Source organism: Alligator sinensis, unplaced genomic scaffold, assembly GCF_000455745.1.
Source record: "Alligator sinensis unplaced genomic scaffold, ASM45574v1 scaffold135_2, whole genome shotgun sequence".
In the NCBI taxonomy this organism is placed as follows: Eukaryota; Metazoa; Chordata; order Crocodylia; family Alligatoridae; genus Alligator; species Alligator sinensis.
Window position 1 is genome coordinate 1,082,515 of NW_005842067.1, and position 25,387 is coordinate 1,107,901.

General features: G+C 45.5%; 1 protein-coding gene across 21 annotated transcripts in view; it reads left to right on the forward strand.

Annotated features, from left to right (window-relative positions):
- The window catches only part of FGF1 (fibroblast growth factor 1), a 51,509-nt gene extending 26,543 nt beyond the window's left edge, over positions 1–24,966 (forward strand). For 19 of the 21 annotated variants that reach the window (XM_025204052.1, XM_006023541.3, XM_025204047.1 and 16 more), the window contains 3 exons: positions 12,167–12,368; positions 23,005–23,108; positions 24,620–24,966. In XM_025204052.1, the coding sequence (XP_025059837.1) occupies positions 12,200–12,368; positions 23,005–23,108; positions 24,620–24,814 (468 nt within the window). In that variant the 5' untranslated portion in view covers positions 12,167–12,199 and the 3' untranslated portion in view covers positions 24,815–24,966. Of the gene's footprint in view, positions 1–12,166; positions 12,369–22,099; positions 22,245–23,004; positions 23,109–24,619 lie in introns of all 21 variants that reach the window. The other 2 variants (XR_003094021.1, XM_025204067.1) reach the window with 2 other exon arrangements.
- Positions 24,967–25,387: the final 421 nt, after the last annotated feature.

Below are 25,387 nucleotides of genomic sequence, written 5' to 3' on the forward strand. Positions count from 1 at the left end.
GAACTGCGGCTGGCTGAGAAGGAGGTGGGGGACTGCAGCATCTGCCAGGCTTCCCCCTTCCCGCCTCAGCCACTTGCTGCTCAAGCAGGGACCCCAGTGGCATGGACCACCGCCAGCATTTTGCCATGCTCCCTCATGCTAGCTAATACTGAGAGGTGTCTGTGTGTGTTTCTCCCAATTTCACTGGAACAACAGCCGACAGAACAGTGTCCACTTAGGGCTAGAAGCCAGTGGCTTGCAAATGCAAATGCACCCTGCAGATAAGAAGAGCTTGAAACTAATGAGAGAGATGCATTTGTTTTCTTTTGTAGGACTTGATGGGCTGATGAGCTTTGTGTTCCTGGCTGCTGGCTTGCTTCAAAGCCCGCAATCTGTCAGTGTTCAACAGGGGCCAGAGAGAAGTGTGAGAAATTACCTGGTTTGCAGTGAATACAACATGTGGGTGCCATCAGTTTGCTGCAGACAGTATGAAGAAGCAGGGAGAGGGAGATTGCAAAGTTCAGTATCATCAAGGGATGCATGCAGTTCACACAAACAGTCCTCTCCCCCTGCTTTGCCTCAGAGTAGTAGCCTGGGGCTGGGGGCTGGCAACACTCCCTGCCCCTTGAGCAGCAAGTGGGGGGTGGGGGGAAAGCCTGGTGAGGACTGCTTCCCCCTCACCCTCCAGGCACACCCCTGCTGCAGGAGATGCAGGCAGAGCCTGCCTATACCTCCCTAATAATAGTGTCCTGCCAGGGCCTGGCCATAGCCTGGCCATAGCTCAGCACTCTAGAAGGGAAGGGAGGGCTCACTCTAGCACCCCCTGGCACCTAGCCTGAGCTACTGCAAGCAGGTGCCTGCATTTCTTGATTCAAAAGTGAATGTCTATCCACTTGCAAATCAGTTCAATCTCTGCAAGTCAAACTAACCTGCAAAGATTGAATCAATTCAGGCTCAGGCTTTTTGAACGTCTGTCCCTAGCCCAAGTGAAACTAAGGGCACAGCCTCCCCTGCTCCCTTCTCTCCCTCAAAGTTAGCATCCTGTAGTCTTCACCCACTCTGAAAGCCAAGTGGTAGTCATTTATTAGATCCAAAGACAGAACTTTGGCTCTCAACAGCCCACTGAATCCTGGCAGCATGTGGATGGAGATTCATATTTAATTCCTTATGCCTGTCTTTTAGTTACTATAAAATAGCTGGAACCCAGAAGGTGCACAGCACAACTTCAGGGACATTTTGCATCATACCAAATTGCTCAGAGTGGCTTTTGTTCAATTAACTCTATCAGTTGTTCTACTGTTGTCTTAAGAAAGAGGTTGTTTTTCTGCTTTATTGGGAACAGTACCAAAAAGACAAAACAAAATCCCCACCCACCTTCAAGCTCTTTGGAAGAATCCCATAGTTTCATTCTCCCTAATGCCAAGGTGAAAAGGTGTTCCCCTTAAGACTTTGGGTGCAATATATCTTCTGTGTTTTTAATTGTCAAAACAGAGCTTATACAGGATTGTGTCCAAAGTGTTCTTTCCATACAATAGGTCCCAGACATCTGGTTTGCATTGGGAGTCAGGGATTAAAACCCTCACATGAGACAATGGGATTTGCTTATGTAGCCAGTTATTTGTGTGTGTGTCTATGTCTTTCTGGTTTGAACCCAAGCAGGCCACATGGAAAGAGAGCCTCAGCAATGCTCCTCCATTCAGTGTGGAGTTATGGGCTGGAGCTGGAACCATAGTGAGGTTAATAATCAAATTGGGAAGGTGGGGGGAGGGTTGGACAGAGGAGAAAGATAATTTAAAAAAATAGATTTTAATTTTCTGGTTGCCAGAGCCCCATCCCTTGCTGCATGCTGTCAATCTGCCATGATGCCCCATTGAACATGCCAGATGGAGATCAAAGCACCGGAGGCACAGGTGGCTTTGGGACACAGATTCCAAGTGAATGGAACTCTCCCCACAATATTGCTCACATAGGCCTGTCTGCTGACCAGACATCAAGCTGTCCAGTCCAGCACCTGATGCATACTCAAGGCCTGTATCTCAGGTGCTTTCTTTACTGTGATGCCTCTATGGTAGCTCCTTACCATGCTGGATGCAGGAAAGAGGGGACAAGAGAAAAGTAATGTTGGGGTGCCATAAAAAGGCCTGTAATGCTGGGTGGAGCCTGGTACAGGTGCTTTTCCCTTCCACAGAACACTGGTGGCATCTTGTAGAACTCAGGATTATGACTATAGTGCCCTGTGTTAAGGAGCTAATGGCAGCAATTTTTGTCACTGGCTGTCTGGAAATCTTTTTTCACCAATTCAAAGGCGAGCTGAAAAAGCTGCCTTCACTCACAGCTGTTCAAGAATATACTCTAGGTCTCCTGCTCTGCTACTGTATCCTCTCTCTAAAGGCTGGTGGGGGGCCACTGATAATATATATGTCACCTTCCCTTCTACTGAAGGAATCAGCCTTCATTGTTACAAGCATTTTTAACTGCTGTCTTCGTGGGCTTGCAAAGAAATGGGCCCTGAGATGCTTACCTCCTGCAACATTCGGCCATCAGGGGTTCAACTGTACAGTGCACAATTTTCTATTTAGCTGCCTTTAAATCGGCACATCTGCCTCTAGGGGTTCGTTATAACAGTAAATGTTAACTAATTCCATGAGTCTTGCTGCTAATTATGTCCAATCAGCCCATCAGTAGAGTTTCACAAAGACACTCCTGCCTGTTTCCCATAAAGGAACTAAAAAGGTCTAATTGGAATGACAGTGTCAGGTAAGAATTCAGATTTTGGAGAGAAAGTGGTGATAGCCTTTGACATGATTGGAACGAATCCATGTAAGTTTGGTCAGATTTTATACCGAGGTTCCATTTTTATGGGGTTAATTAATGACTGATAAGTGTTGTGTTCCATGTATATACTCGTGACTTACATGTATAGCTTATTCATAATCTCTGTTAATCATTTATTAATTACAAATGGACTATAAAGCATGACTATAAATTCTCAGACTCTTAGTTCTATATAGCAAGGACAGTGTGACTGCTTATGTCCACAGTGCCCAGCAAAATAAGGCCCCAGTCTCAGATGCGGCCCCACATGTCAGATAAATAGTATGTGATAATAAAGAGCTCCATCCTCAATTCTGCTGAGAGAAGCAGCAGAAGTTTAATGCTACTTCTCTGCCCCCCACTAGGCCGGAGCTGGGCTGGCGAGGGAATCAGTATGGGCTCAAGTTAAAACGACTTGAGTTTTCACTAGCCCCAGGGACTGTATGGCTGGGCCAGTGTGGCTGGAGCCCTGCCTGTTTGGCTTTACATTCTGATGTCCCTGAAACGTCCCTACATCCTATGGGAACTGCCTGATGTCAGCATCACAACTCCTGTCAGCAGGGCAAAGGGGACTCACCCCGAGGTAACAGGAACAAGGAGCACCTAATTAATCCTTCCGACAAGGAAGGAAATACTTTAAAATTATAATAAGCATTACCACCAGATGTCACCATTTCAGCCAGCTTTGTAGAGAGCATTCAAAGGACAAGCCAAAACCCATAAAAGCAACAAATCTAATAAACCTGAATTAAAATACACACAGAGTTAGTTCAGGAAAGGCCCCATTCTCCTGGTACATTAGGTACTGAGCAGTTTGGTTAGCAATGTGTGTTACAGCTGACATCAAAGGGGAAGCAGAAAGAGGACCCGTTCATCACATATTCAGGTTTATAAGCAAAAGGGAAGACACACAATTATTATGTAAAGAAACTACAACCAACTGGGCAGGGATGGGAGAAAGGGGATTGTCTGAACCACTTTTGCAGACAGATTGAGGATCTGATTTTAAAAGAATGTTTCAAGAGGTTTTTGCCTTCTGTAGTTAGCTATAAGATGAAAAGTGCCTCAAAGGGATGGATATAGTCTAGATTCACTGATTAAAGAAAATCCCATACACAGGATGCACTTACGGGAAGATTATAACACTAACAGATGTTGACTGCCCTATCACACTGGAATCATTTATATAGCAACTAATGAACTTGGAAACCTCGTTCTAAAATCTAGTCCTTCTGGTATGCAGCAAAATCCTTTTATTTCTCCTATGTGAAAAGCAGACCCTAAAGCAGATCCGAAGAATTTTGATGAGCAAAATTCCTAGCTACATGAGAGATTTTTTTCTACCATGCTCAAATAATCATTGGGTTTTTCTTCTCGCCATGGCCAATTCCCCATTGCAGAGGTGACATTTCTTTCCACATTAGCATGCACACAGCATATCAGGAATGTGTCGGGGCAGACAATGGCTGGACTATATAGCCAGGGACCTAAATACTTGTAAAATATTTTACCTGTTGTAACTGCTTCCCATCCTCGTAAGTGCTATATAAATATCCTAGGAACCTTCTGAATAATCCACATGCCTGGAGTAAAAAGTGCACACGAGGAAGGAGTGCAGAGATAGACAATATGGTTTGGCTATCGTAGATAATGAAGTAATGCTAAAAAGATGTATGTGTATTGCGGTAAGCATTCCACATCCTATCTGATGTAACAAAGACTGAAACATACTTTCAGGTCCTACTTCAAAGTCTGCTGAAATCAGTGAGACGCTCTCTGTTTACTTCCATAGGGGCCAGAACCAAAGCTCATTGACTTGATTATTAGCTGTCAGCAGAGTAGTCTGAAGTGTCCAAACAAAGCCTGCATCTCTTTTTGTTGGGACAATAGCTTTATAGTAACAGGCTGCTTCTATGAACAGAAGATTTATGAGGCTGTTCTCCTTGCCTTCTGCATACAACTCTAGTTTGACTAAACAGGAGTTTCAAGTGTACATAAAGAGAATGGTCAGAAACAAGGAGGCTCTTTTGACTAAGATTACAGCACCCGAGTGGCTATGTATAAACTGCATTTTGCAACTGAGCCAGGTAAGAAATCAGGCAACACCCCCTCCTGCAGAGCAGGAGTCAGACCCCCTTCACACAGCAAGAAGTTATTATTTCTCCATCAAATCTGTGACAGTGACGGTTTGAGGAAGGCACATGCATATTAGTAGCTATAGCTATAGCTATGCCTATGCCAATAGGGAGCTATTGGATGCTTCTTTTTTAATGTATATTAAATTATTTGTCTATATGGACCCCACAATTGATAGATTTTTATCCACTGAGTTTTGCTATTTAAAAATTAGGGAATATACAATAATTGAGAGAGAATATTTACCGACCATAGGATAGATTGGGGTGGGCAAGATACAGCCCAGGGGCCAGATCTGGCTTGCCAGGTCATTCTGTCTGACCTGTGGGGCCCCTGCATTTAAAAAAAAAATTGATTATTCTTTGTCCATGACTGCCTGTCTAAGTTGACAAAGTGCCAGCAGCAGCAAGACCCAGGAGAAGCCAGCAGCAGGACCCAGGGGCAGCAGCAGCAAGGCCCAACCAGCTCCACCCCACTTTCAGCCCTGCCCCCAGCATCTCCCCCCCAGCCTCCAACTGGAGGCCTCTGCCTAGCACAGGCTTCTGGCCTGGTGACCCTGGGGCTGTTCCCTACCTCCCTCCACCCAAGAGTGCAGTCAGATAAGAACGGGGGGAGGGGCGGACCACCGGAGATCACCCCAGTCCATGGGGGCTGGGCTGGCTCCTACTGCATTCTGCGGTCCCAGCCATGCAGCCAGGAGCCGTGCGCTGCCAGAGCAGCAAGCAGGCAGGGAGGAGGGGAGAAGTAGTGGTAGCAACAGGAAGGTGGGGAAATGGGAGCAGCAGCAGCAGCAGGCAGGGGGGGAACAGGACTAGCAGCAAGCAGGTGGGCAGGAGTGAAGCAACAGCTGGGCTGGAGTGCAGGACAGGAGTACGGGGCAGGAGCATGGAGCCCGGGCTGACAGGGGCTCTATGGAGGGTCGCTTAACGAGTTTTGGCAAGCTGTCGAGGGCTGCATGAGTAACCCTGCCGATGCAGCAGGAGCTGTCCTGGTTCCTGCGATTCCTGGCTGGCTCTGTGAGGTGCCAGCCAGGCTGAGCCATCTGCAACACCATGTGGTTCCTGGCTGCATGGCCAGGACCACGCCGTGCAGCAGGAGCCAGCTGGGTACCGCATGGTGCTGGAGCAGTGGGTGGGGACATAGTAGCGGGGGGGAGGGGGGAGAAGCAGTGGTGCATGGGTGGGAGAAGTGGCAGCAGTTTGGTGCGTCTTCCAGAAGGCCAACACTGTGCTCCTGGTGCCCAACATGCTCAGCACTGCACTATAACCGCAATCCTCCCACACTACACCCCACAAAATTGCCCTGCACCTCAGACACCCACAACCCCCATACACACCCCACACCCCCTCACACACCCCAGCCACCCACCCCCACAAACCCCATATCCACTCACATCCCACATATCCACATATACACCCACATACACACACACACCTACCCCCCAAACCCCACACCCACCCACAGCCCCCCTCAAACCTCATATACACCCACACTTTCCCCCCACACTCCACATACACACATACCCACAGCCCCCAACAGACCCTGTACCCACTCACCCATACCCCCCAATATACAAAACTAAGACTTCATTTTAAGCTATTATACAATCAATTCTACGTACACTATGCAAACACATGTAAATCAGGACAAAAACATTTTTTTAAATCAAATTAATGCATGTTGTAGTAGATGTTTGATTTTTAGAATATAATTTGTTTTTTTTCTGGTTCCAAGATGGCAACCCCCTTGCCCAAAGGAGTACTTCTGGAGGCAAAGGGAATAACTTATGGAAGCAAAGGTCAAGGGTTAGGGGGTGGGACTTCCAGTCCCAAGATGGAAGCCAGGAGGCGGGACACCTGTCAAGGGGCAGAGCTACCCATGCAGCCCTTAACAGTTTGCCAAAACTCATTAAGCAGCCCTCCAACAGAAATAATTGCCCACCCCTGGAACAGACCTCAGTATTTTCTATTTTCCATAGGCAGAATATGACAGGCAGGCATGTACACACAACTCAACTTACAAGTGATTGCAATTTCTCCTTTTCATGTGTATGAATTTAGTATTTTATAGGTTCTCATTTATTCCCAGTTAACGCTGGTATGACACAGTGCAGCACATATCTTTTCTCCAAGGACAAGACATTCATTTCACAGCAGTCATCAAATACAGCTTACCCATGATCTGACTGTCCAGTGGGGAGGGGTCCCATATAGGAATCATGTATAATTAGACATGGATCATAACAAATACTGTGCTGAGAAAGCACCACATAGTTGAACGATAAAGGGTTCCTTTATCACGTTAAGGGGGACATCCTCCATTTTAAGACATTCCATGTCTCTCCTTGAACTACCTCACCCAAGTCCATTCTTTACCAGAGGGGTCAGGCAGGTGGGGCTAACAGAGAGATGGGGAAACTTGAAAATAACCTTAAATGAGGTAGGAAAGTGTTGCAGGAAAGAAGCCCTAAACCCGCGCAATCATCCCCACCAAAACAGATATAGGAATTTGCTTCTTCAGCTGATCCTCTTTTTTCACTGGATTCGCATTGCCCACTTCATTATCCCCAGCTGTATTCTCTTGTTGCAACATTAGAATATTATTACTACTGGATTTGTACAACGACAGCCGTACGATTCTGATTCTCCTGTATTAAATATTGATATCCTGGAGGAGTGGCTGAGGCAAGTCCATGTTTGGCTTCCCAGAGCTCAAACATATGAACCAAGGAGAAAGTATAAATGTAATTATGTCAGTGTTTTTCTAATGACTGAGTAGTGCATTGGGAACAGACATGGGTGTTGTTCTATGAGATGACTATGAAAAATTATTATGGAGCTTTTTATGAGAAGAGCATAAGGAATACTCCTCAATACTTTTCTCCAAATTCCACCTAAAAAGCCTCTGGAAGAAGATGGAAAAATAGATTCAGAGGCTGAAAAAAAAGAGTGGAGGAAAAGGCTCTGAAAGCAAAAAGGTTGGTCATATCTCACTACTACTTTTTGTTGCATTCTAAGCGTTTCTGTAAAGTTAGATTGAAATCACAACACTTGGACCTTAGATTTGGCAAGAGTTGGTATCTGGATCCATTTAAAGCTCATTTAGAGAAAGGCCTAACCTGTCAGGACAAACTCGGATTCACAAGGGAGGTTCAGGTTCAGGGGTCCAGCTCATCTCTGGTGAAAAAGTCAAGTTAAAAACACTGGTGAACAAAGCTCCTTGTTTAACCACAGAACAGGTGTAGATTGTGCCGTGCAGTTGTGAGCTCCTGCACTGTTTTCCAGTAACATGCCCTGAGCTACAGAGACCACCTCAAGAAGCAAAAGGGATGTGTAGTCCCTAGGGTTCAAGCAAACATTGGCTGCCCTGCTTATATTGGAAACAAAAAGCCCATTAGTATCAGGAGTGGTGGTGCTTTCGTATTGAGGACATCTGTTTAGTCTGAACTGGACAGAGGCCACTAATTTATTTCATATAAGCCACCAAATAAAGCTGCCGGACTACAAAAAAAAAGCTACAACTAGTCTGGTCTGGATGTGAACCAGAAATCTGGTTTGTATCAAGAAGTAAAAGGGGCTTTTATCACATTAGCAATCCGCTGAACCAGCCAGTTGCTCTGGACCCTTTAACAGCATTATTTTTGTGAAGTGAGCAAAAAAGCAATATATTTTTCAGTGAATTCCATACTGATTTTGAAAGGGGAAATGAAAGGAGTATCACTCATTTGCCATATGTCCCATATTCTTTGCCTGTTATTTTAGAAGTAACAGGAAGGGTTGGTAAACCGCTTGTTACTAGAGACTGGTCAGAGCTGGAAGATTCAGATCCAACTTTTCCATAACCTAGTGTGTGCGCATTGGCCCAGTGGGTGGCCAGTGGGAAAGTCTGGATCAAAGCCAGACTTCTCAAGTTTTTAGGTGCCCAGATCCAGGTGCTCGAGTTAGCACCATCTCTACTCATAATGTGAGGGACCTTGCATGCTCCTAAGCTTCAAGGGCTATAGTTTAAAAAGGTTTGCATTCACAGGCCAGATTCAACCTTCCTTTAAACATTTTTTTCAGCTAAACTCTGATCCCTAAAAAATCTCAGCATCTCCCTTCACAGCTCAGTGGCTGCCACGGGGCCAAAAGCCTAATTCTGTACTAAGTGACACACCAGGCAATTTAGTGTACCGAATTTCTGGCTTTAAGCTGTGGTTTGTTCACGTCGTATCCCATCCATCCCTTCAAGCAGTGCCTGTTTGCACTCTTCTTGTTGGGCAAGAGTAGTGAAATGCAGCAGAAACCAGATGTTTCAAATATTGGGTTTCTCTCAGAGCTCAGTGAAGAAACATTTTGGGTTGAGATTCAGATTCATGTTAATTTATTGGCCTCTTTTCATGTCAATAGTTGAGCATCATATAGTTGAATGAGGAAAACCAACCAGCTAGAGCCTATGCAATTCACGGTCACCCAAGAAGCTTTCTACACACTCACTTCTAAACCACCCAGCCTGGCAAGCCAGCCCCTAATTCCTTTACAGGCATTTACAAATTGAGAGATTTCAAGGTTAGGGGGAACTATTATAATACTCTGTTCTGACCTCCTTCACCATAAAGCCTATAAACTTTCACCAAGTGATTTTTGCTTCAACACATAAAACAATATGCAGCTAAAACTATGCACAATAACTTTGCAGTTTGCTTTGAATATTAGTAATGTAATGTCTCAGTCTAGTCCCCCACACACACATAGTACAGTTCTATCTCCTTTATAATGTACAACTTGCTGCTAAGAGGATGAGGGTTATAATATAGTTAAAACAGAAAAGAATTAAGTATTCCTATGTCTGAATTTAAAATACATTTGTCTTCATTTTGTCTATAACTCGACTTCTGTATAAGCAGTAAATATAAGGAGCCCAGTATATGAATGATAGCTTGGTTTCATGAGACTTCAGAATTAGCTTTTATACCAGAAAGAATCAGATAAGTTTGCAAAAGCTTGGAGTAAATATAGAAACTCTTGGGTCATTATGCATATCAGTCCACAAAACTTTCTGAAGTTGGCCAATTGCTAATGCTAATATATTTCTGTCTGTACATCAAGCTGCCATTGAGTGTGCAATACACACTGGAAAAAAATTATTACTGAGAAAATTAGAGGCAGATGGACCTGTCTCTCACTGCAAGTTTTCCTGGACAGAGTGGTCAAGCAATAAAAACAGAACAGCAAGCCTACACACTATGTAGTCAATAAAGTCTTTTCAACTTCTGATTAAAATTTACAGGTGTGGCATGTGCTAATCTAATGCCCATTACTGCAAACTTAGGGCTCTTACCAGCATTTCTGCTTCAAAGGGTTGTGTAATGTCCAGCTCTTGCAGGCTTCAAAATGCTTTTTGTTTTCAACCTTACATTTGGTCTCAGTGCTCCCAAGGATCTTAGATGGTAAAAGATGCTGAAAGTTGCAGTTATCTGTAGTCACAGTGTTTAAAGTCAGGAGAACCATTCGATTCTTGCTTACCATTCTGATCTCCTGCTTACCACAGGCCATCAGCATCACCCACTGCCCCTTACTGAGCCCAATAACTTGGATTTGGCTAAAGCAGTTCTGCCAGAAGTGCATCTGGTTTGGACTGGGAGCCATCCAGAGCCATCAAGAATCCACTATTTCCTTTTTAGCTTGTTTCACTGGTGAAATCACACTCACTGGTAAATTTGCCTCTGCTTTCCAATTTGAATTCATCTGGCTTCAGCATCCAGCCATTGGTTCTTGTTATGCCTTTCTCTGCTGGGTTAGCCAGCCTGTTAGCCCCCAGCATTTCCTCCCTTCAAATGCCTTTATACATTTTAATCGAGGCATGACTCAATCTTCTTTGTGATAAGATATAAATAGATGGAACTGTGTAAAGCTCTTACTGCAAGGTGCAGTCTCCAGTCCTTGTATCATTTGTACAGTTCTTTTTTGTGCCATCCCCAATTTTTCAACCTCCTTTTTAATATAAGGCACCGGAACTGCAAGCTGTCTTCCAGCAGCGGTCTCACCACTGTACACAGATAAAATCAGCCCTTTCGCTCACTACAAAGCCTGGCTGCTAAGCCAGGTAGCTTAAATCCCATTTTTACAGGACTAAGTATGCCTAAATTTAGATACTACCTTTACATGGAAGCGTCTACAGGCCTTTCTATGCATGTGTGCTATGAAGTATAATATTCCCAGAACATGTGCATTCAGAGCTGCCTACGAACAATGCCAGATTATCAGGTTTATTGACCAAAGGCTGTGCTGCAGAACAGGTATCGCACGGGGAACAGCAGGGCCTGTGGGAAAACCACATCCCGCCTCACTCCTGTTAGAAATTAAAAGCGGTCAGAACCTCTGTTAGAGGTCAAAAGATAGCCGTCTCTCAAAGTCCATGCAGGGCCAGAGTCTGAACTGGAGTAAAGCCACACATTTGTTCCACTTGAAGATTTGGCGCTGATGCTGACAACATGGGTGCCAACTGCTGTGTCTGTGTGATGGACACATGTGTCCAGCATTAATTAGACTCACCCCACCATCTCAGTGCATATACCACAGACCAAACAGGTGTACCTTGCCGCTGCTGCCAATCTGAACTATACCCCCAAAAATGCCAGGAAATGAAAACACTACTGATCTCCTGAGCAATCCCCTGATATACCTAGTTTTTGTTCTGTTTTGAACCACTCCCGTGGGTTATCACAGCAAAGGCATGATGCAGTACGTGCTATCGAGCATACAACGTGTTGCAGTATCTAGTCAGGGTCAGGCCTGGGCGGAGTACAAGTTACTGAGCTTCCTGCCTCTTGTGGGTTGCGATCAGACATTGTGTGTTTTTGCAGTGTTTTTTTGGAGGGTGTAATTTTAGCATGTGTGTCAATAGAAAAAGGAACAAAAACATTTAATATGATAAATATAAAAAAAAAAAAATGTCTCGATGAGCCTGGCTACAGCCAATGGGAAAGTGAGGAACTGACCAAAGCCCCCTCCCTCTTCGGGAATATCAGCACTTAAAGCCCTACCTTCAAGAACGTGTCGCTGCCTTAAACATCAGTCGCTGTATGAATCACCTTGGGAACTCGTGGCAAAACAATTACCTGTGATATAGGCCACGTCAGTGGATCCTCCAGGCAGGTCTAGGTTCCTTCTGTTCCCCTTTCAAAAAGTGTGACTACAATAAGCGTGCTGCACACTTTGTTGCTATTACTGCTATAAGCCTGTTGAATTTCTTACAGCCCTGAAGTCCTGCCACGGGGAAAGGCTGAGAGATGGCCGAAGGGAAAATAACAACTTTCACCGCCCTGACGGAAAAATTCAACCTTCCCTTGGGGAATTACAAGAAACCCAAACTCCTGTACTGCAGCAATGGAGGCCACTTCTTGAGGATACTTCCAGATGGCAAGGTAGATGGGACAAGGGACCGAAGCGACCAACACAGTAAGCAAATCAGAAATGTGCTCTAGACCCGGCTCTTACTTCCCTTGTGGACCAAGGGCTACCTGTATCTTACTGCCCCTTTCTCTCAGGGAGGCTGATCTTACTCATCGGCTGCTTTTCCAGGCAGGGAAGGACAGGCAGTCTGTGCCAGGTTCACTCCCCTCCCCATGGCTGCGCACCAGCCAATGGCTCAGCATGTGAAACAAAGAAGGTAGCCCTGTATATACACAGACAGGCAGTACATGCAGTACCTCGCATGTATGAAAGAATAAGATAGGAACAAAGTCATAAAGGGGGGAGACAACAGCCAGAGAGACAGCATTTCAGTCTGTCCTCACAGCCAAACTACACACAGCCAGGTTGCAAAAGGTGTTGGCAACCAGGAGAAAGACGTATAGGAAGATCCTCACAGCTTATATCCAGGCTCTGCAGTCAGGCATAAATCTATTATATCTTTGCATTTACTGCAGTCTAGAAATTTCGGCACAGAATTGAGATTGTGAGGAACCAGTTTTCCCAGGTGGTGTGTCGCAGCTGTGCTTCTTTGCAAGTTAAGTCATCTTTTGGAGCGAGAGCCGAGGCCCAGATTCCTCAGTGTGGAATGTATTTTATCTGTATGTTTTGCCCAGAATGTGCTCGTGTCTTTGGGTAATCTTCCCTTTCCCTTATGTAGCAAAAGCACAGTGCATTCCTGTGGGACGTGCAAGCTCCCCAGTGGAAAGATTCGGCCAAAAAAAAGAGTTCTTCGGTGATGGATTGTTTAACAAAATTACAGTTAATTTCTTTCTGAAAGCAACTGCTAAATCTATACTGAACATGTGTGTTTTATGTGCTTATGCAGCCTCCCCTGTCATAAAGAGCAGGCATGGTACCATTGTTAACCACATGTCTAAGCGAAACATTAGACAGACTTAATCAGTTAGCAGAGTCCCCACCTGTGACTAGATTCTTTTCCATTTCTTTCCTCCCCTATCTCTTACTAGGGTCGACACAAGAACCAGACCTAGTGTAGTCCCTAGAAAGCCTCTCCAGCAGACAGCAAAGAGATGAATCCCTTGTCAAGCCACTGAAGCGCAGAGGGCATTTTCACCGTGCTGCAGGGATGGGGAGGCACATTAAAACACCTGGAGCGTCTCGTGTAAATGGTAGCGGAGGTGCTTTATCTAAAGCTTGTCTAACGAGCATCTAACGAGCTTTAGCTAAAGTGCCTTCGCCATTTTGAAGCTCGGGGGCGCTGATACAAGAGACACGGAGGCTGGCTGGAGTGCACTAATTAGCACGCTCTGATGTGCAGCAATAACAGTGTGTCGGAGCAGCCTCCCAGAATGTGTACAGGCACACAGAGAGACTCTTCAGGTAGAGGTCCCCGTTTGTCTTAAAGTTTTCAGTTTCCTGTATTCACTTCCATCTTCAGAGATGAGGGCATTTCAGACTTTTGAGGCTATGTTAGAATGCTGCTCCAGCAAACGGCTAAGGCTCTTCCAGTTTGATCAGAGAGGGTCTGTCCTAGGGCAGCTTCAAGAAGAGCCCTTCTGTGCTCCAAGTCAGTACTAGAAGTGGGCTCGACTTGCACTATTTGGATTTGAACTTCACCAAAGCTAGAAGCTATTCAGGTACAAGTTCTCTCATCAGGCCATCTCAGGTCATTAAAGAAACATTACTTTGCTTGTGAATTCAGTGGATGAAGGACCCAGATGGCCCCTTCCAGTGCTATGTTCCTAATACTACAATAGGAGAGAGACTCTTGTGCCACTAGAAGTGGTCTTCACAGAAAGCTTGAAAAGGGCCTTGAAACGTTCTGCAACAAATTAATTCCAGGACCCAAACCGAGGTCACTGTGTTCTGCTTACCTGATATCTCCCTGCAGTCTCCATTGGGTGCAGAACTATTCATTACTTCCAGTCCTGCCCTGCTATCTCTGATTGCTGTGCACTGTCATACAGTGATGAATATCATCCTGGTGGCAGCTGCATTTCAGTTGTGGTTGAAGGGCTCTCTGCCTGTAGACTGAACAGGAGTTAAATTGTTAAACTGATCCTTTGACAGGGAGGTACAATATATCTTTGGTGCTATAGGTAACCTTTTTTTATTGAGACAAAAAGAAATACTGTTTTCTTTCGTTCCATTATTCATTCATTGGGGAGCAAGTCAAAATACTATTTCAGCAATACCAGTCCATGCAAAGATTACAGCCCTTGGACAAATTCAGTCACTGCTTGCAAGGGTTTAAAGGTCAATAATGCATTCCTGCCACTGACTTCATTTTCCTCACATTGGCATATAGGTTTGGTCTCTCATATGCTTGCACTGTGGAGTATTTGCACAGTTCCAGGCCTGTGTAAAATTACTATTTTCTTTATGAATCACATACACGGTGTGTGCACTTCCAGTGACTCCTGCAGTTTCCACCCATCTTGCCATAAACGTTTCTCTTCCCAGCCTCTTGGGAGCATTCAGCTCCATTGTCTCCACATTGCCATCCTCATGAGGTGCATGAGAGACCTTTAAGGAAGCCAAAGTGCTGTCTTTTTAGACGTTCAGAGTGCTCTCTTTCAGAGCTTTAAGAAATAAGGGTAAGAACTTCTCCATATTTTATAGGAATAGTCTCAGGCCAGCAGTATTCTGGCTACCTTCCACCCCAGAGGTGGTTACATTTCACTGGCACTATGGATGTAAATGTGTTTAAAATTAAGAAGATTCTTCAGGATGAAAACTCATATAACTATAAAGTGCTGTTGCCAAGGCTTTCAGACCACCTTTCTCTTTTTCTGTGTCCAAATGATTTGTTTCTTTTAGTTTTGCTTTGTAAAGTTCTATGGGATATGTGATGTATGAGGAGCATTACACACGCATGTGCATGTGCACATGCACACACACACCAACCAAATTCTATTCATTTCATTTAAGCTAGGAGAGACTTAATCAGTGGAATACACTCACATCTCTCACATTTCTCTCATCTCTTATATCTGTTAAGGAGCCTAATCCAGTTCCTGGGTAAAACAGACCAGATTTGTGGGCCTGGCTAAATTGTGCTTGGTGCAGTATGCAAGAAGAGATACTAGGTGACCCTAAGCTAATGTTTTGCTCCCCCATCTGGGGACACAAGTTCTTCCCTAAGCTCACTGGCAAGAGTGGTCAGTCCTTTAGGGACCATATACCAGCAGGCAGTTGCTGGGGTGCAAAGTGATTTGCTCAAATATCCTCTCACTTCTGACGCACCATGGCATGGCTCCTGACCCTGTGACGCAGCTCTTATGCAAGGCAGAGTTGGAGCGGGGGACACAGAGCTTGCTACACACAGTCATTATACCATGTGGAGATTCTGCTAGTGCAGAAAAATCTCCAGCTGCTATTACATTAAGGCCATTTTCTGCCTCATCTGTGATGCCTGATCAACTAGTCAGGTCCAGCCCTCAAACTCTAGAGCAGTGGGGGCCAATCTTCTTAGCAGAGATGCCACTGATTAAGCCTCATGCCCTCTCTGAGTGCTACTCTGAACCTCTTCCCTAGCCCCATCTTTTGTTTTACTTTCTGCTCCCTGCCCTGTGCTTCCTGCTAAATCTACTGCTCTGCTTTCTGCTCCTTGCCCCATGGAATCCTGTGCTGCCCGCTCCCTACCCAACCTGCCACATGACAGATCACAGAGCCTGCCCGTGCCACTTGTGCCACAGGTTCGCCACCCCTTCTCTAGGGCTAGGGACAGACATTCAAAAAGCCTGAGCCTGAACTGATTCACTCTTTACAGGTTAGTCTAAGCGGCGCAGCTTGAAGTGATTAATAACTGGACAGACATTCTCTGTTAAAATTGGAAAGGCAGCCACATTCCTGCAGTGGCTCAAGCCAGAAGCTGGGGGGCACTAGAACATGCCAGCCACTGTCAAAGAAAAGGGAAGAGAGATGCCCTCCAAGGCTCTCACCCCTCCCTGCTGGAGTGGAGGGGGCATAACCAGGCACCAGCCCTGGCTAGCACAACACAGGGGCAGCTGCTGCCAGACTGAGGAGTGAGGATGGGGAAAAAGTCCTTTCTCTGAAGCAAGTATGTATTGAACACAGCAATTTGCAAAGCATACAACAAAAACTACCAAATTCTTGGTAGGAACTACCAAAAGGAACTATCAAAAATCTTCGCCTAAACTAAGATACAGCCCAGTAAAACACAGCGTACACAACTTAAGTCTAACTTAAAATGTAAACCAGTAAGACAAGAATTAGTTTTACTAATCCTGAGGGCAGAGTGTCTGCTTACAGCCAGGTATTCAGAAATACTTTGTTTAGGTATTCCCACCTTTTACATGTTCTGCTTTATAGTGTAAATGTAGCTATCTGCATTCTTTGATGAAGCTGTTTGCAACTTCCCTTAACTACATCTCCAGCACGTGTGATGATTGTCAGGTCTTTCCCAACACTTCCCACCTCTCAGCCTGGTCCTGCAGGTCTTAGTTCTGGGCTCACAGGTGCAGGGCTTAGATCTGCATACAGAGAACTAGGTTGCTTCTCTCCTCCACCCTCCCCACCCTGCTCTGGGACACACTGTGGAATTAATCCCCTCCCTGCCTGGCTGTAGGCAAGCCACAGAGACTGCAGCCAAAACCCTAGGGAGAGAGGGAACAGAGGAAGAAATTAACTCTGTTCCTGCCTGGCTGCAGTCAAGCCATGGAGGTGAGGCTGGGGCTAGCAGACCCCAGCTGTGGTCCGCAGGGTTTGTCAGCAAAAGGGGTGGGAGAGAGGGGAAGGAAGGAAGAATTTGCCTCAGGGCCCATGGCAGGCCAGCATCTGGCCACACCCTGCCCCTGCTGTGGCTAGAGAGCAGAGGGGAGGGGCCAGCCCTGCTGTGGAGCAGTTGAGCAGAGCTCCGCCCAGCCCAGAGAGCATGCTGGGATGCTGGTGGGTCTGGTTTAACTTAAACCAGCAAGGGGTCTGGGACAGACCCCTCATAAACCAGTTTGAGCCAAATCAGTTAAGTATGATACTACATTCAACCAGGTTTATCTCAAACCAGTTTCAGATATGTTCAAACTGGTTTATGTGCACTGAATGTCTGTTCTGTTACAGGTTTAAACAAGTTTCTGATCACTTAGACTGGTTTATATGTAGTATCTGTCCCTAGCCTAGAAGACTCCTTAGTCCATAACTCCTAACAGCTCAGTGCTGAACTTGTCTGTTTAAACTATTCAGCAACTGTGAGCTCTGCAGAACCACTGGTTCAGTTGAAAACTGTTTAGACATAAAACAGAAAATAGCCATGCAAGGGGGGAAAAAAGAGATGAACAGAAATTCAAAGGGTTCAGTTTGGAAGACTTGGGCTCTTAGAGCTATTACATTTTCAATGCTTGGGAGCCTTTCACTTTTTTAAATCAGTGCCAGAGGAGGACTGGGCAGGCAGAGATGGGGAAAGTAGGAGAACAGCAAACCTCCCTCTTAAGATGGTCTGGGATTGAGGAAGTGGAGTGCTGTGCCTATCACTAGAACATGCAATAGACTGAATTCGCAGCAGGGATCTTTTCTGTTACACATGCACACTGTACTCCTGGACATTTACTGGAATATAACTGGACTCCATGCTGCAGCCATCTCTGGCTAAAAGACGGCCTAGGAGGAGCCAGATGTGCTTCACAAACTCTAAGAAAAGCACTTATATTTTAACCAGACGCATGTGTGGTTTTTCCCTCCTCCCCCAAGACAGCTTTTTTTTTTTTGGTGGAAAGAAGTTTGTGAGAGAGTTTTAATCATAAAACTCACACACACACACACACACACACACACACACACACACACCCACCCCGCCCTTGGAGGACTGAATGAAAATGACCTCTCTCTTGAGTAAACACAGTAAGGGACTGGATGTGGCTAACCTAGAATAAACCGGGCACACAAGATTTCTCAAAGCTCGTCCAGGGACAGTAGGCAAGACAGCAAACCTGAGCTGTTCTATGGCAGGCAGGAGTACAAGGACAACAACTGCAAGTTCAGGTGCTGATGGGCTCATATGCACTGAAACAGGCTTCTCTACACTGTTTTGGCGCTGAGGTTTGTGTCCAAGAAGTACATGCTGCAGCCCCCTCTGATGCACAGCAAGGCTAGGTTTCCAAGAGAAGCAGCAAACCATGGCATAAGTCAACAGGTTTCCTGGGAATATATATCTTTAGTCTAAAAAAGGCAACATATTGATTTAAAGGTAAGCGTCTGCCCTAAACCAATAAAGACAAGAGAGATGCTGAGGCCCAGTGATCACTACAATTGTTTGCAGATCTGCTGAGGCAGAAATACAGGAGCACATAAGCATACGGCCACCTAGCTGGCCACCCAGTGCTACGCCCTCTAAGTACTGGGTTATTTTTGTGTACCTGCCTATGTCTCAATCAACACTGTCTGAAAACTGCTGTCTTCAGGTTAAGGCTGCATCGTTTGACCCCAGTCCTCTTTCCTGCCATGGCAGGGGGTTGGACTTGATGATCTGCTCAGGTCCCTTCCGACCCTACCAACTATGAAACTATGAAGCTGCAGCCTGTAGTTTGACAAGCAGGGCTGGAGATGGGTGGGAACTGAACAAATATATTTCAACCATAGGGGTGTTTATTTCCACTTGAGAACTCTGCACCATATACTGCTAGAAAGCCCATGGTCACCACAGAGCATTGGTCCAGACACCATGCCACAGGGGTGTCCTAATGGTCAACTGACCTCTCTACCCCATGTGAAATACTTTTGTGGTGCCGGATTTAGCACTAAGGGCATAAGGCAGCTGTGAAAACGGCAGAACACATATAGGTAGAGCAGTATAATTTCCCCTCCTCCTTTCTGCCCAGCATGCCTCAGCTTTAAGCTGGGAGAGGACCGCTTTTTCTGGCGAAAGGCAGTTCACCCTGTAGAGCCTTTCAGAGCTTGGCCATGCTGCTGAAATTGCCAGTAAAATGGCTGATGCACTGTAACGGGAGTGCTACTGAATATTCACCTGCAAGAAGCTAGTCTGAAGCCGTCAGACTAGTTGCCCCCCTTATATGTGGGACTCGGGAGTGCCAGGATTCATTTCTCCAAGCCCAGAGAAGCTCTGGAGAAGCCATCGCTCTCTCAGGCTTTTCAGAGCCAAGCCTGCATTCCCTTTCCTTTGAGCACCTCCTCCAGTAGCAGGAACTGGAGCGGGCTGTGCTACCAGGAATGAACCAGCAAATGCAAAGAACTCTCCACCACATTACTGTCTGTTTACGGCCCTTTGGAAACATGCTGCCTGTTGCTAATGCTGCTTTCTGAAGGATGTATGTTTGCAAACCTTTGCCAAGAAGGAACCTAGTGCAAATGAGCTATTAAACTTGGATATCCTGATGAAAAAATATTTACAGAGGAATCTCCTTAAAGGGATATGTGCCAGTGGAATAACCCTGGTAGCAGGCTATTTTTCTGTGTGCTGGAAGGCATGTGCTTAGCAGGTTCCATGCCCCTATGTTTTATACATGCTTAAGGAGGGTGAAAAAATTGCTCAATAAAATTCTCCATTAAACCATAAACAGGCTAGGCTGGTGACCTCTCTTCATCATTTGTGTAGCCAGTTGAAAGCCCCGACTAGCACGGAGTGGCCAAGAACCCACGGAGGAGAGTAGACTCCTTCTTCTAAGTGGTGTAGGCTCAGCAAAACAACTCGCTCTGCTGAGAAGCGATAAGAAGGTCACACACAAAGCCAGGCTAGAAACAGGAGCAACTGGACACACACAAAAAAGCAAAAAGGACGTGAATATTGGAAGTGTATGAAGCTTCTCCTGCTGGGGGAGCTAGCGCACTTGTGTTTGCACAGAACATGTGCTTGTGTTCCCAGGGATTAGTCATGCACAGCCCACAAAAGGGTTGGAATATGTATCTTGTTCTAATAAGTGTCCAGGACTTTGGATGCTTAGCTGAAGCATGCACAAACATGCACAAGGCAAAGTTGGGAAAGATGTGTGCTGAGAAAGTACCTCATCCTGACACCTCGGCATCCTACAGGGAAGGTCCTGTGATACTTGGGTGTGTTTCATCCTAGAAATGTGAGGAAAGAAAACTTAGCAGATTCTTTTGGACGCTTCAAGGTGAATTCCATGCTCAGTTCCGGTGTGGGACCAGTTCTAATTTTTCTCTCTCTCACCATGACTCTGTTAGAAATGGGATGTCTAAAGGGATTGTAGAGAGTCTGCGAGTCCAGACATGGGCTTTTACCCATTCTTCCCCCCTCCCCAAACTCCTCTCTTCTTCCTCCTCCTCGCACTCTCTCACCCCGAGTTAAACAGCCTTGCTGCCTGCTAGCATGACACAAATCTTGCAGCTAGCCAAAGAAGATTTTGCTTCTTCACTGTGGGTAAAAGTTTTTTCTCACTCTTTGATGACTGTTTTCAGGACACAGCAGCCCCTATTCCCATTTCTTGGTTCAAATGCATTTACCAAGTTCTGGGAATGTGGCATTCAGCAAAATGTAAAACAGACTGGTGGTGTTCCAGCTGAAGGGCTTGCTGAATGCCAGATCCCAATTCAAACAGAGCAGACAAAAGAGTCACAAATTACTGCAAATCTGCTCCCATCCAATTTACTAATTAAACATCATTTACTGAACAGTAAGTGCCTAATTGAAGGAGCTGAGCCACAGCAGCAAAGGTTTTGTGGGGACAAGGACTTCTGCCATTTCAAGAGACAACATTGTCTTTTGTCTTGTCAAGAGATGAGACTAAAATCAAGAAGACTGCTGAACCCATCTGCCAACAGCACAATGATAAAGCACCTTCCAGGAGAGAAAAGGAGCTGGCTGGAGAGCAAAAGCTATTGCTTTGCTTAGCCCTAATTTTGCAAGTCTCTTCACTTTGTGAAGGCTGGATCTGGTTTTCACCTGTATTAAAGTAGCGTTTCAATTATTCACACTACAGCTGGCAAGAACATCCCTGCCTCTCTAGGTACTTATTATCCCATCACCATAGTTTCCAAGTCGTTTTTCTGAATGGAAAGAATGTCAAAGGCTGATGCTTGGTTCACTACCCCAGTGCGTTCCCTCTCCACACATGGGGAAGAAACACTAAGCTTTTTGTCATTTTTGACCAGACAATCGCAGTCAGTAAACTGAAAGGAAAGGTAACTGGCAGAAAAAAGTGACCACAGAGCAGTTCTGTGTAAGAGGATATACCAAGAAGCATGACTGGTATGGTACAGACACCCTGACCTAAAAGCTGACCCAGCTCACACCAGACAGTACAAAAGGGATACAGAGCCTTTTCACTTCAAAGCACCCTGTTCAAATCCTGCCTTGGTCTGTAGTGACTGTAAGTCAAAGTCTTTTGGCCTGTGTGAAATAACTCATGGTTTCAGTCCAGTGCCTAATGGACAACTGTCCACATCACAAAACCCACCACCACCATCACCTGGCAGTCAAGTTTGATACCCTGATCTCTCCAACTCCTCCTTTCCTTGCCAATGGATCTCCACCCCTGTTTACATCATGGCAAAACAACTGCAAAGCTTATGCTAGTAGAAGAGCAACTGATCACTTTATCTCTGGGGGTGTTATTTTCTAGGATGCAGACTGGCCCTTCTTTGGGGTCTTGTTATGGCTGGAAGGATAACATTAACAATGCATGCTCCAGACTTTATTTTATGGAGAAAATATGCTTTTAAATAAAACAAGATTTAGGAATGACCTCTGCTTTCACTTAGATACACATATTAAACTAGAGCAACACCATTTTCATTGATTATTACTATTGTCTGTGTTACATCAGCATCAGCAGGCCTCAACTGACATCAGGGCTCCCAATGCACTAGGAGCTAAGCCAGGTTTATACCACCTCTCCACCAGTTCTGGAATCACTGCCAACAAATAAGTCTGACCTGCATTCACTCCTGCTCCACCTGCACCCAAGCCAGGTAAGGGGGTCAAGTAGGTAACTTCATGGGCCCTGAAGGTGCACTTCAGCACTTCTCAGGCTTTCCTGAAAACAGTGCCGGGGCGTGCTCAGGACCTCTCCAAACTTTCTGCCTCACATAATTGGTAGGTCTGGGCTCAGGTCCAGCGGGATTGAGTGGGCTGGGCTTGCTTCATAACAGCAGTCCTGGGTATAGCAGGGAGGCAGTACAGATCTGGCTATAGAGGCAGGGTCTTCCCTGGGTAGCGAGCATTCCTAGTACACGAGAAACAAAGGACAGAAGGAAGGAAACCGTTTTCTACCTACTATACAGGTGGGGAACCAAGAGACAGCAAGCCCCAAATCCTCAGAAGTATTTGTTACTGATTCACTGGGAGTAAAGCATCTGAATAGGAGTTAGGGGCCTAAATACCGCTGAGGATCTGGGCCTAAATGACTTGCCAAAGCCAAGCAGGAAATCTGTGTTAGAACCAGAAATGGAAATTGGAACAGGAGACCTGAATAAAAGAAATCCTTTCATTTGAATCCCAAATAACAGAAACATTTCCTCTTCGTCTCCAAAATATGCCTATAGTATTTTTTCTGTGAGGAGGCAAAGAAGGAGTACCCCTCTACTGCTCTATGTTTCCCTTACAGTCTGACCCATACAATTGGGATCTCTGAATAATTCAATTCCTTGCCGCGGCTGACTGCCATATCTGTGAATTCGTTTTTTCTCCCCCTTTTATTTTTTGTTGTTGTTGCTTTATTTTTACTTTCAGTCCAACTGCAGCTAAGCGCGGAAAGCGTGGGTGTAGTGTATATAAAGAGCACCAAGTCTGGACAGTACTTGGCTATGGACACCAATGGCCTTTTATATGGATCAGTAAGTATGAGGTTTGCGTGGTCCCAGACATGGAGAGGGTTTGAGGTTAGCAGAAATCTTGCAGCCCTGAGTAATGGAACCCACACAAGCAACAATTAGTCTGTTTGTTATTTTTGCAGCTGGATTGCCATGCTTTGCCCAAGTTTATTTTTGGGAAAATAAATAAATAAGTAAACCCCATTGCAGCATTGCTTCAAAATACTCAATACGTCCCAATTCCTATTTTAGCAGCAGCAATAGCAGCAGCATTAACCTGTCTCTTTTGCTGAGTGTTCTCAGAGACAGGCCCTGGGAAGGGCACTGTATAGGCAAGAAAACCTATAGATGACAATGGAGGTGCACCAGGGTTTGCCACAATCCTGTTTTATAAAACCCACTGGCTAGCATGCATGGCATGGGACTAGACTGGTGACCATACGACTTGATTTGGCTGGAATCCGGAAGTGCCGCTCCACCTCCCCACCACACTCTGGCCTGGGACTTTTAACCGGCCTGCAAAACCCAGGAGTGTCACAGCCAAATCAGAACATGTGGTCACCCTCCAGAGGACCCTTCATTCTGCACTGTGAGTGGGTCACTGTATCCTGCAACTGCTAAGTGAATCTGATGCCTAGGATCAGTGCCAAATTGAGGCAAAGCTTCTGGTTCTGACCAGCTTTGCTGAATTCCTTATTCAGTGCATGGCGTTCAAGGGCTGAAAGCGCTCATGAATTCACCTTAGAGATCTCCTCCACAGTTGCACCTAGCAACTCAGCAGCTGTAGGAAAGGTGACCAACTGCACTGACTTGGATGGAATTAAACCAGGAATGAATGTGGCCCGTTATATTTAAAAACACAGGGCATCTGACTGGAGGGGACCTCCTGAGTCATCAAGCTACTGTCTCACAATCTCATTCGTAAACTTCCCAACCTATACCCAAAACTTGGTGAAAGTACACTCTAGGTGCTGTTGAGCAGGTGGGGTGCACTGCCAGGGGAACTGTTTTCAGAAAGGACAGTATCCCAGCCCTGTTGTAGCTAACTAAAAGGCAGGTGCCATGAACAAGTTACTGTGATGTCAAGAGAAATTTGGGAATCCAAAGAAAACTACTTAGCAGAAAAAAACTTGCTCTGCTTTTGAGCCATGTCAATAAAAAGGTCAGGTGTCATGGTCTTAAAGGTTGGGTTTTGATAGGACATTATTGGCAAATTAGCCCCACTGACATTACCTAGATCAGAGGCAACTGGTAGGGGGGGCATGTGCCCCCCCGAGATTGGCCCTCAACTTGGCACCGCTCAGGACAGGGCAATTTCCTTGCCGCACAGGCTGGTGGTGTGTTGGGGGCAGGAGGGGCACTAAGCCATGGAACAGAAGTATGGGAGTAGATATGGGGCTTTTGGCCCACCCCTGGGTCTGCCCACAAATTGTGCCCTGCCAGACTCAGGAGGAACTAGTCACCCCTGGCCCAGATAACTGCAGTTGTATACAACAGCCAGGGCAGTGCTTATTCCATTTCTTCCTCATTTTCAGCAGTTAATGAGCGAGGAATGCTTGTTCCTGGAAAGGATGGAAGAAAATCATTACAACACATACACATCTAAGAAGAATGCAGATAAGAACTGGTTCGTTGGCTTAAAGAAGAATGGAAGCACCAAACTGGGACCACGGACTCACTATGGCCAGAAGGCAATCCTTTTCCTTCCGCTGCCAGTGTCAGCTGATTAGAAGATCCTACCCCAACTGCCATAAGACAACCCTGAATCTTACGCATCAACTACCACCTCTTCTCTCTTTCTCTCTCTTTACTGGCTAGAGTGACAAAGAGATTAACTGTATGACCAGACGCGTTCAGTATTTAAATGCTTTAAAAATTAAAATCAGAGCTGTTTAGTTTTGTACTAACCAAGTTTTGCAGAAATGAGGGAAACTTCTCCCTGAACAATGGACAAGTTGTGCCTTCACTTCCTTCTTGTTTTCCGTTGTCCATTGTCAGAGCTGTACAATAGGAGCTTTGGCACTAGAGGTAAAATGTGTGCAATGAAAAATGCAAAATGACTCCAAAGGATATGCATATACTCTGCTACAGAGCGAGCACACAGGTACGTTATTGCCCTTAATGCATGGCTTAAAATAACACTAAATCACGTGGTTATTGCCAGGGGAATACACACTTAGAGCCAGCATGTCTGTTTTCTAGTCATAGAAAAGTGAAGTTCTCCTGGAATAGATTTATTAAAATATCTATCTAGACGGTATATAACACACATAAACAAAAATGAAGATGTATCAATATCCATT